Source organism: Pelobates fuscus, chromosome 6 (genome assembly GCF_036172605.1).
Source record: "Pelobates fuscus isolate aPelFus1 chromosome 6, aPelFus1.pri, whole genome shotgun sequence".
NCBI lineage: Eukaryota > Metazoa > Chordata > Amphibia > Anura > Pelobatidae > Pelobates > Pelobates fuscus.
The window spans coordinates 290,345,959-290,358,350 of NC_086322.1; the positions used below are offsets into that span (position 1 = coordinate 290,345,959).

At 45.5% G+C, this 12,392-nt stretch overlaps 1 protein-coding gene across 1 annotated transcript in view; it reads left to right on the forward strand.

Moving 5' to 3' along the window:
• The first annotated feature begins 5,379 nt into the window (after positions 1-5,379).
• LOC134565922 (adenosine deaminase-like) overlaps positions 5,380-12,392 on the forward strand; it is a 31,526-nt gene continuing 24,513 nt past the window's right edge. The window contains exon 1 of the mRNA XM_063425611.1: positions 5,380-5,750. Coding sequence (XP_063281681.1) covers positions 5,715-5,750 — 36 coding nt within the window. The 5' untranslated portion in view covers positions 5,380-5,714. The remainder of the gene's footprint in view (positions 5,751-12,392) is intronic.

Genomic DNA, 12,392 nt, shown 5'->3' on the forward strand with positions numbered 1-12,392 from the left:
GCCGGAAAAACAGGAACAAAAGCAGAACAAGATGAAACCTGCAGATACAGGTACCCTTGAATGCTGCATAATCCAAACTGAACAGGATACAGTCAGGCCAGGCCAGGCAAGCAGGGCAAGACAACCACTGCAGATACAGGTACTCTTGATGCTGCGAAATCCAGGCAAGACATGACACAGACAGAACAGATCAGGAAAGCTACAGGGTCCACTCCACGAACTCCATTGTGCCTATGGCCATATGTCAGGGTTGTAGTCCGGTGCCCGGAACCCAGACACAGTGTCCAGGCAGCGGCGCATGGACCTGGACCCAATATGCCTGATGAAGTGGGAGTCTTCAGCGTGGAGGTGGATTAGCAGGGTAACCGCACGCCCCCTGGTGTTGAGCACCAGCGTTTGTGCAGCCACAACCAGAACCCTGATTAAGCTTCTGCGGATCCAAGGAACTAGGAAATAAGCAGACCTCCCAGGAGCTGAATAGGGAGGCTCTGCAGCAAGGGTGTATCCAGTACTAGAAACAAGACAAAGCTAGAACAGGCACCAAACATGAAAACAAGACAGAACTAGTAGAACCCAGAACCAGAGAAGGATAGGAAGCTAAACCCAGAACATGACACAATACATAAGGGAACTTTAACTAAACATGGGCATGACTGGACAGGACTGAACATGGACAGGTATATACAAACTAAGACACGACAAGATAACATAGGCAAAACAAGAGGAGAAATAACTAAGTACTACATATGGAAATCATGGGGGTTTAGTCACACTATATGATCATACATTGCATAAGCCTGCCAACAATGCCAATGTACCCCATATCTGGCAGGTCCTACACTGCCAAATGTATGCTAAAACAACCACAGATTAAGAACACATATATAGCACTACCTGCAAGAAAGGACAAAAGCTTTGAGCCGCTGCCTGCAGGAACTCTAACACATAATGAAAGCTGGAAACATAAGGGTGTGGCAAATAAAACAAACATTTAAAGGAAACCTGGAGACTGGGAAATCCAGGGACGAACTATATGAATGAACCCAGAAATCCCAGCATAAAGAAAACCAGACACAGAATAGAAAACCAAAAACCAAGAAATATTAAACAAGAATAGCAAAAGGAGTACTGGATACCAGAAGCCATTACCAGAATGATCCGCAGCCAGGAACGGAACGTGACAGTTATATTGGTTTCACTGGTAAAAATAAATAATTGAAATGGGTATATATTTGTTTTTTGTTAAGTTGGCTAATAATTATGCACAGTAATAGTCACCTGCACACACAGATATCCCCCTAAAATAGCTATAACTAAAAACAAACTAAAAACTACTTCCAAAAATATTCAGCTTTGATATTAATGAGTTTTTTGGGTTCATTGAGAACATGGTTGTTGTTCAATAATAAAATTAATCCTCAAAAATACAACTTGCCTAATAATTCTGCACTCCCTGTATATATAAATAATAATAATAATAATAATAAAATAATAAAAAATAAAATAAAATAACAAAAATAATAAAATAAAAAAATAATAATAATAATAAAAAAAAAATATTAATGAAACAAAAAAACAATATTAAAATAATAATTAAAAAATAACCCCCCAGCATGTATCAAGCAGGGAGGGGGGACGAAAAAAAATAATAATAAAAAATAATTAAATAAATAAAAAAAAACTAAAAAAATAATAATACAATTGCCCACCCCCCACCAAGGCTCTGCAACACACACACACACTGCACTCATACACACACTGCATCCATACACACACTGCACTCATACACACACTGCATCCATACACACACTGCACTCATACACACACTGCACTCATACACACACGTGCAATCATACACACACTACATTCATACACACAGTATTTACCAGTAGCTGCTGCATTTCCCACCCTAGTCTTATACTCGAGTCAATACGTTTTCCCATTTTTTTGGGGTAAAATTAGGGGCCTCGGCTTATATTCGGGTCGGCTTATACTCGAGTATATACGGTAGATTGGTAGTAAAATGGTTGCACGAAAAGAGCATGAAAAGAGTCAAAAAACCCCAAGTTTAATACCTTAGGTTGTCTTCTTTTAAAAAATATATACATGTGAAGGGTTGTTCAGGGATTCCTATCAGATATTAGTGTTACAAAGCAACTTGTGTTAATTTTGAGAAAAAAAATGGTTTTGAAATAGCAAAGTGCTATTTGTACTTATTGCCCTATAACTTTCCAAAAAAAGCTAAGAACATGTTAACATTGGGTATTTCTAAACTCAGGACAACATTTTGAAACTATTTAGCACGGGTGTTTTTTGGCGGTTGTAAATGCGTAACAGATTTTGGGGGTCAAAGTTTGAAAAAGTGTTTTTGTTTTTTTTTACATTTTTTCATCATATTTTACTTTTATAGTAAATTATATGATATGATGAAAATAATGTTATCTTTAGAAAGACCATTTAATGGCGAGAAAAACGGTATATAACATGTGTGGGTACTGTAAATGAGTAAGAGGAAAATTACAGCTATACACAAGCACCGCCGAAATGTAAAAACAGCCCTGGTCCCAAACGGTAAGAAAATTACAAAACGGTCTGGTCATTAAGGGGTTAATCTGAGGGGGCGGAGCCATGCACAGATCACTGTGTTCAGTCTGAGGGGGCGGGGCCATGCACAGATCACGGTGTTCAGTCTATGGGGGCGGGGCCATGCACAGATCACGCTCATTCAGACTCAATACAGCGATCCCAGAGTCCAACAGCCTCTGTTTTGGCCAGGAAGCAGCAGTCTCCAGGCAATAGGTACGGAGGGAATTTTGGCAGAATATCTTATTCACCTTTAGGCACGGCCTGTCCTCAGGGGCTTCCTCTAATGTGAAGCACAGGGCCTGCAGCGCTGGGAAATTTACATTATATAAATAAATGAGACAGGGGGTTTGTGATACGGTCTGAGAGAGGGCGTCTTAGGTGATAATATGTGATTAATAACATGTGTAGGAGAGAATGTGTCTAACTGTATAAACCTGTTAATATTAGAGAGAGGCTAAATAGCTATTTGTTATTTTGTGAGAATTTAGGAATGTGTTTGTATGTTGACGTGTGTGTGTGTTTGTATGTTGACGTGTCTGTGTGTTTGTATTTTAGCGTGTGTGTGTTTGTATTTTAGCGTGTGTCACATCGTGCCATGTTCTGCGGAGATGTCTGGCCTTGGCTTCTGGTATCCAGTACTCTTTTTGCTATTCTTGCTTAGCTTTCTTGGTTTTTGGCTTTCTATTCTATGTCTGGTTTTCTTTATGCTGGGATTTCTGGGTTCATTCCTATAGTTCGTCCCTGGATTTCCCAGTCTCCAGGTTTCCTTTAAATGTTTGTTTTATTTGCCACACCCGTTTGTTTCCATCTTTCATTATGTGTTAGAGTTCCTGCAGGCAGCGGCTCACTGCTTCTGTCCTTTCTTGCAGGTAAGTGCTATATATGTGTTCTGAATCTGTGGTTGTTTTAGCATACATTAGGCAGTGTAGGACCTGCCAGATATGGGGTACATTGGCGTTGTTGGCAGGCTTATGCAATGTATGATCATATAGTGTGACTAAACCCCCATGATTTCCATATGTAGTACTTAGTTATTTCTCCTCTTGTTTTGCCTATGTTATCTTGTCTTGTTTTAGTTTGTATACCCAGTCCATGTACTGTCCTGTCCAGTCATGCCCATGTTATGTTCATGTTTTCCTCATGTCTTGTGTATATGTTCTGTGTTTAGCTTACTATCCTTCTCTGGTTCTGGGTTCTATTAGTTCTGTCTTGTTTTCATGTTTGGTGCCTGATGTAGATTAATTTAGAAATAAACAAATATGTTTAAATGTCTATCTGTTCCTGTCCAAATCTGAGATGATTAAATTGCGTATACGCAGAAGTAAGTTCACACTGACACATGGAGTTCAGGTTAAAAGCACTTCGAGAAAATTTAATGGCATCTGATTAAAAGCGGGCTCGCAGACCCTTATAAGAGCAAAATTACATCATCATTGAATATCAAGATAACCGTAAATAAACATCATTAATTGGATTAAGTGTTAAGTGGTTATGTCAATGTCCACCCATCAATATTATTAATTGGCTCAAGAACTAAGTGGTTAGCTAGGTGTCCTCCCACCGGGAGGTGGCGTTATTCTGGACACGGGTGTGGACAGATGGCTCAAGCGCCATCTTACCCAGCACGAGGCTTACTCGGTGGGAAGGGGGGCTTGGGCATCATCTTGGGTAATTAGTGATGTCAGACTCGTGGTCAGGTTCAGAGTTCTTTTTTATGAAAGAACATTTCATTAGAGCAGCTTTCTCATGGCCTTGGCTATACTTTGTTACATGTTACAGGAACTCAATAAGTCCGGTGTTAGTCATGTCCTTCTAGAAAATACAGTCTCTATTCATTATACTAAATGCTGTTAGGAAATTCTGTCATGAAATGAAGTTAAAATGGAGTTAGTACAATAATTCAATACAGGTTTAATTAATTCAATACAGGTTTAATAAAGGTTTTTAATAATTCTACATCAGTGCCTATCTCTAGTCTTGCCTTGTTTCTAGTACTAGATACAATCTTGCTGCAGAGCCTCCCTATTAAGCTCCTGGGAGGGCTGCTTAATTTCCAAGCTCCTAGTTCCTGTTATCCGCTTAAGCTCATTCAGGGTCTTGGTATGTGGCTGCACAAATGCTGGTGCTCAACACCAGGGGGCGTGCGGTTACCCTGCACCAGACCCTGCTATTCCACCTCCACACTGTGACTCCTACTCTGAACATCAGGCATACTGGGTCTCAGTCCTTGCTTCGCCGCCTGGACTGACTCAGGGGTCCCGGTCTCCGGACCGCCACCGTGACAGCGTGTCTGTATGTTACCGTGTCTGTGTGTTTGCATGTTACCGTGTCTGTGTGTTTGCATGTTACCGTGTCTGTGTGTTTGCATGTTGGCGTGTCTGTGTGTTTGCATGTTGGCGTGTCTGTGTGTTTGCATGTTGGCGTGTCTGTGTGTTTGCATGTTGGCGTGTCTGTGTGTTTGCATGTTGGCGTGTCTGTGTGTTTGCATGTTGGCGTGTCTGTGTGTTTGCATGTTGGCGTGTCTGTGTGTTTGCATGTCGGCGTGTCTGTGTGTTTGCATGTCGGCGTGTCTGTGTGTTTGCATGTTGGCGTGTCTGTGTGTTTGCATGTTGGCGTGTCTGTGTGTTTGCATGTTGGCGTGTCTGTGTGTTTGCATGTTGGCGTGTCTGTGTGTTTGCATGTTGGCGTGTCTGTGTGTTTGCATGTTGGCGTGTCTGTGTGTTTGCATGTTGGCGTGTCTGTGTGTTTGCATGTTGGCATGTCTGTGTGTTTGCATGTTGGCGTGTCTGTGTGTTTGCATGTTGGCGTGTCTGTATGTTAGCATGTCTGGTTGTTAGATGCGTGTTTAAATGTAACTAATAAAGTGTGTCTGTGTGGCTATTAGATTTGTGATTTTGGCCTGTGCCATAACGCTACCAAAGCACCATGGGAGATGTAGTTTCAAATATTTTCTGTTTATGAATTTGAATGTTTACTGGGAATAAACTGTGATCACGCCCTTTCCTTTCTCTGCATGTATTGACAAGGAAAAAAGACGTTTGTGAAAGTTCAAGGTACAGAAGACCTGTGTTTATAACCTGCTTCCAAACTGAAGAACTTCAGAGAGATACCCGGCACACTACAGGACAATGGAGCAAAAGGTCCACACATTTAATAAGCCCAAGGTAAGACGAACACAGAGCAGAGAGGAAATCATTTATTTCATTAATATGGCTAACTAAAGCAGGATTCATTTAGAAGTAATCAGCTATAATTGCAGCGCAGTGTTCAATCCTCTGCTTGAGGTTTATTCATACTTAAAGGATCACTATAGTGTCAGGAAAACAAACCCGTTTTCCTGACACTATACAATCCTAAGGGTCCTCCCACCCCCAGGGTCTCCCTCCCGCTGGGCTGAAGGGGTTAAAATACCTTCAGCCACTTACCTTAATCCAGCGCCGGGCTCCCTCTGCTCTGGTGACCTCTCGTCCCCCGCCGATGTCAGCATCGGAGTGGAATGTGCATGCGCGGCAAGAGCATTTCTCAATGCTTTCCTATGGACGTTCTGCACACTTGATGTGATTTTCGCATCCAGCGTCGCAGAAGCGCCTATGGCAGCTGTCAGGAAGGCAGCCACTAGAGGTTGGATTAACCCTGCAATGTAAACATAGCAGTTTCTCTGAAACTGCTATGTTTACATCTGAAGGGTTAAAACATGGGGGACCTGGCACAATAGTCTCCTTCAAACAGTGTTTGTTGTTTTATAAAGTATAAAAATAATAATCTAATAGCAGAATCTGTTGGCGCTTTATAAAATTAATTATAATAATTATCTAACAGCTGTTGTTGCACACAACAATGGGGAAAGAATGTGCAGCGCTTTGGTATATTATAAAAGGATGATACAAATAATGCTCTGGTTGCTGTTGCGCACAACAATAAGAGAACAATAGTGGGCCAGCAGTAATCATACAAAAAGTGTTGGTATTCAATATGTCAAATGACCACTCTAGGCACCCAGACCACTTCAGCTTAATGAGGTGGTCTGGGTGCCAGGTCCCTCTAGGATTAACCCTTTTTTTTTTTTTTTATAAACATAGCAGTTTCAGAGAAACTGCTATGTTTATACTGAAGGTTAATCCAGCCTCCAAATCCTCTAGTGGCTGTCTCATTGACAGCCGCTAGAGGCGCTTGCGTGATTCTCACTGTGAAAATCAGTGAGAGCACGCAAGCGTCCATGGGAAAGCATTGTAAATGCTTTCCTATGCGACCGGCTGAATGCGAGCGCGGCTCCTGCCGCGCATGCGCATTCAGCCGATGACGTCGCAAGGAAGGAGAGGAGGAGGAAAGCTCCCCGCCCGGCGCTGGAGAAAGAGGTAAGTTTAACCCCTTCCTCCCCCCAGAGCCCGGCGGGAGTGGGTCCCTGAGGGTGGGGGCACCCTCAGGGCACTCTAGTGCCAGGAAAACAAGTGTTTTCTTGGCACTAGAGTGGTCCTTTAAAGAGGTAATTAATTATTTTTATACAAACGCAGTTCTGATACGCTTTCTCACACGCAGCAGAATTCACAGACAGGTCTGATCTGAATAGTTATAATTGTGAAAATATTTAGCACATAAATATCTCTGAATCATTTTTATTTAGAATATATTTTACGATTACCAGAAAGGATATTTGCAGATTACTGCAGGTACGTGACGTCCCATTCATACAAACCACTGTCTGGAAATCTATTCATAAACAGGAGTGTACATGGGGCACGAGGTCGTGCAGATTTACAGTAAGAACAATAAGGATGTGGAATTCTCTGCCTGAAGAAGTGGTTTTATTGGACTCTGTACAGATGTTTAAACAGCAACTGGATGAATACTTGCAAAAACACAATATTCAGGGATACAATTTATTGATCCGAGGAGAGATCGGACTGCAATTCTGAAGGATTTTATTTCCTAGTTTGTTGCAAAATTGGAAGCTCTTCTAACTGTTTTTTTTTCCCCTTCTTTTTGATTAACAGCAAAAACAGATGTGAGAAAGGCTGAGCTTGATGGACACATGTCTCTTTTCAGCCCATATAACTATGTAATATGCCTATTCTTGCCTGTTACTCAAATTAAGGATAATGAAGGGTTTGCTTTATTTTACGAGACTTTTCCTGGCTATTGGCACTGTCAGAATGTAATCCACCTTCCTGGTTAAACGTGATTAATGACTGTTAATGAAGTCTGTTAAAATTCAAGTTACTGATAAAGAGGTGTGAGAAGAATTCCTAGATTTTACTAGTAACATGACGTAAAGTCATGATTTTATTAAAGACACGGAGGCGAGTATTATGCATATCTCTTTCTTTATTTCCTCAGCAGCAAAGATAGAGGAATATAAATATTATCAAAATGAAAGAAAAAACTGTACAGGCATAACGAGTAGCCAATCACATAACAGAGGAAGTAGCTATATAAGTCCTGTGTCTCCCACAATCCCCCTCTTTCTTGCGCAACCGAAGACCAGGTAAGATAAACGATGTCCCACTTGATCCAAACAGGAAACGGGAAACAAAACGAGAACTTCAAGCTAAAAAAGATAGAAAAATATGGTAATTTCCAAACTCAAACTGTAGACTTACCAAACATAAACGTGAGGGATCTACATGAAACATGATTCTGAAATAGAATATATACATGATTAGAAATCAATATAAAACTGTCAAATCATCTAAGCATGATAAGACTACACAGTACAAAAACATGAACTCAATACAGACCCAATTGCCCACGTACTTGTATTGCATCGAAGCATCTCCAATCCCAAATCCACACCGGGAGGGTGGGAGGGAATAATACTCGCCTCCGTGTCTTTAATAAAATCATGACTTTACGTCATGTTACTAGTAAAATCTAGGAATTTTATTAAAGACACGGAGGCTCCTATTATGCAAGTTTAAAGCTGTGCTATCACCTGAGATGCGACGTGTTCAATTGGTCTGAAATAGAAGTCTCTGAAGGTCGACTCTCGGGACCAGTCCGCTGCGCGCATGATGTCCTCCAGGCGGCAACCAACTGTGGATGCCTTCGAAGCCATAGCACCCCTTACAGAATGAGGCGTAAAGACAGATGTGTCTATACCCGCTAGGGATAAAAGCCAACGAATCCAACGCGCCAGCGTCGGAGTCGATACTGGGCGATGAGGAGCCTTAAACGAAATGAATAGGGGATGGCGTTCAGATGAGCGCACCGTACGTGTAGCCTCTAGATAGGCCTTCAAACAATCCACCGGGCAGAGCGCCGGACACAACGGGAATCTAGGATATACGAAGGATTTGGACGCCGACTTAGTTCTCCTAGATATGGTGGTGTTTGCCGATGGGTACACCTTCCAAACCACCATGACCGGCCGATATGGCCGATCGAAAAACATTGATAGTCCTGTACGCCTTGCCTGAGTCGAACAGGGCTGTAAGAAACCCCAGGATCAAATGGAGAGGGGCAGATATGGGATCCACTGCCCGTTCCATGCACCAATCAGACCAAGACTTCCATGCAGCTCGGTAAGCTGATCGTGTGCCCGGAGCCCAGGCGTTATCGAGGAGCAAGAGAGTCGACTGTGGAACGTCAGGGACAAGCCAGCGTCCCCTGAAAGGAACCATGCTACTAGGGGCAACTGGTGCTGGAGCACCAATTCGTGCGAGTTCCCATCCGGATCCAGAAGGAGGTCCTGGAAGTTCGGCAACAGACGAGGGAAGTCTATGGACAACTCCATCAAACGAGGGAACCACGGACGTGATCTCCACAGAGGGGTGATCAGGGTCAGACAACAGTCGTGACGAACCAGCTTCGAGATCGTACGAGCGATCATGTTGAATGGGGGAAAGGCATACAGGTGGCCTGGAGGCCATTCTTGAAGAAAGGCATCCGTCGCCACTGCCGCCGGGTCCGGTCTCCAACTGTAGAACCTCGGCAACTGAGTGTTCAGTCGAGATGCGAACAGGTCCATCTCGAACCGACCCCACAGCCTGTTTAAGCTTTGGAAGACCGAGGCGTGCAAATGCCAGTCTCCCGAGTCTCTCAAATGTCTGGAGTTCCAATCCGCACCTGAATTGTCCAGACCCGGAATATGTTCCGCCGTCACCGAGACGTTGTTTAGGAGGCAGAATTGCCAAAAGTCCTTCGCCAGCAGAGCCAACATTTTGGACTTGGTTCCGCCCAAGTGATTTATGTATCGGACTGCCGATACGTTGTCCAATTTGAGGAGAACACAACAGTTCGCCCTTCCAGGGGTAAGGCTGTGAATCGCAAAGGCCCCCGCCAGAAGTTCTAGGCAGTTGATGTGTAACGACTTCTCTGCGTCGGACCATCTGCCCCCCGTGGAAATGTCGCCACAACGAGCCCCCCAGCCGTGCAAGCTGGCATCTGATTCTATGACCACGTCCGGAACGGAACCGAAAATTGCTTTTCCGTTCCAGGCTTCCATGTGTGCCAACCACCATACCAGCTCGTCTCTGGACTCCTCGTCCAGACAAAGTCGGGATTCGTACGATCGACCCGAACGTAGGTGTGACCCCTTGAGCCGCTGGAGAGCCCGGTAATGTAAGGGGCCTGGGAATATCGCCTGAATGGAGGAGGCCAGCAGGCCGATGATCCTCGCCAACTGCCGGACTGACAAGTCCGAAGCGCGAAGAGCTCGACGGAGCTCCTTCTGGATGGCTTTTATCTTGGATTCTGGCAAGTACAGGAACTGCCGCACGGAATCCACCTGGAACCCCAGAAACTCCATAGACTGGGCGGGTGTCAGGACCGACTTGTCCCAGTTTACCAGAAAACCTAGGTTCTGTAAGAGGTTGATCGTCCAGTCTAAATGCAACTTCAGGCATTCCAACGACTGTGACATGATCAGGATGTCGTCCAGGTAAATAATTAGTCGAACCCCTCGGGTACGGAGGAACGACACCACCGGCTTCATAACCTTGGTGAAACACCAAGGAGCCGAGGAGAGGCCGAACGGAAGGCATGTAAAACGCCAACGCCGTCCGTGCCAGGTGAAGTGCAAGTAGTCCCTGGATTCTATCGCTATTGGAACCGTGAAGTACGCATCCTTCAGGTCCAATTTGGCCATCCAATCCGACTGTCTCAGAAGGTCTCTGAGACAATGGATGCCTTCCATCTGGAAATGTTGGTAGCGTAGGAAGGCGTTGAGAGGGCGAAGGTTTATCACTGGGCGGACACCGCCCCCTTTCTTGGGTACAAGGAAGAGATTGCTCGTAAAGCCTGGAGTGGCGAACGGCAATTCTTCGATGGCGCCCTTTGAGAACATCTCCGCGACTTCCGCGGAGATCATCGCGTCCTGCTCCTGTGGGAGGGACAATTCCCTGGGGGTATACGTTTGGACAGGCAGGGAAACAAAATCTAGTTGGTAACCCTTTACGCATTGCAGAACCCAAGCATCTGAGGTAATAACTGCCCACCTTGGGTAAAATAAGGCTAGCCTCCCCGCCACCCGAACCTGATCGAGAAGGGAAGAAGGGGTACTCACCATAAGGGCGTCTGCCCGACGACCCACCACGGGGGTATCTAGAGCCCCACGATCTCCCTCTAGCCGGGAAGAAAGGAGGCGTTTTCGGGTCCTGGAGCCCTCGAGAGGGGAAAAAGGAACCTCTGTTGGCACGGAATGAGCCTCGGAAACCACGGCCGGGAGGACGGTTCCTGCTACGCCCGGCCCCACCGAAAACCTTGGGCGCGAAGACGCGCTTCATATTAGCTTGCGCCTTGTCAATAGCCGTAAAGGTTTTTACATAGGACCCCATGTCCTTCACAAAGGATGTGCCGAACAACATCCCCTCATCGGCTGAGTCAGGTTCAGCTACGGTCATAGCAGCCAGTTTAGGGTCTATTTTCAAGAGAATAGCCTTGCGTCTCTCGGAAGACATAGCCGTGTTGGCATTCCCCACAAGGCATATAGCTCGCTGGACCCACCCGATGGCCACATCCATATCTAGAACTGAGTCGCCATTACGGGCTGCCTCAAGGAGCTCGTACAGCTTAGACAGGGGGCCCAGCGTATCCAGAATTTTATCCTGGCACCCTTTCAGGGAGTGATCAAGACCCTTTTTAGGCTTCCACCCAGACTTATTAAGAAATTGGGCAATTTGAGGGTCCACGTCAGGGGTCTTACAGGCAGCGCCAGGGAGGGAAGGTCGTGGGCATTCGGCACGCAATTTATTGCGGCCTTCCTTTGACAGAGGCGTGCGAATCCTCTTAGCCACATACTGGGCGATATGGTCCGGAGGGACCCATTCGGCAGACCGCGGGTGACGCAGGTCGTCCGAGTCAAACAGGGGGTTCCCCTGTGGGTCTAAAAGCCCTTTTTCATTATCCCCAGCGGGGTCTGGCACTTTTCTACGGGGGACGGCAGAGGACCCAGAAGGGGTGACACCCGTAAGGGGTTGATCCTCGCCAGACTCGTCCTCCCCATAGGAGTCATATTCCATAACATCGGAATCATTGTCCACACTCCGGTCGGTATCCGACCCATCATCCAGGGCTCTAGCCCGTTTCCACAATCTAGCCTTTTTAGCCCGGCCAGGGGCTCTTGTGCGCGTGGGATGCGCGCTATCTGCGACCGCCAGAGGCGTGTCAATCATGACAGGCAAAGCCTGCATCGAGGAGTGGGACCCGAGACGTCTAGCCTTTGCCTTCGCCTTACGGGCACCCGGCACAGTTAGGGCAGGGGAAGGGGACCCCACACCCAGGGGGTTAGGGGCAGCCATAGAAGGCAAGAGCACAGACTGAAGTGACTGGGCAAAGGAGGATGAGACAGTCCCCATAGCGGAGGCAATAGC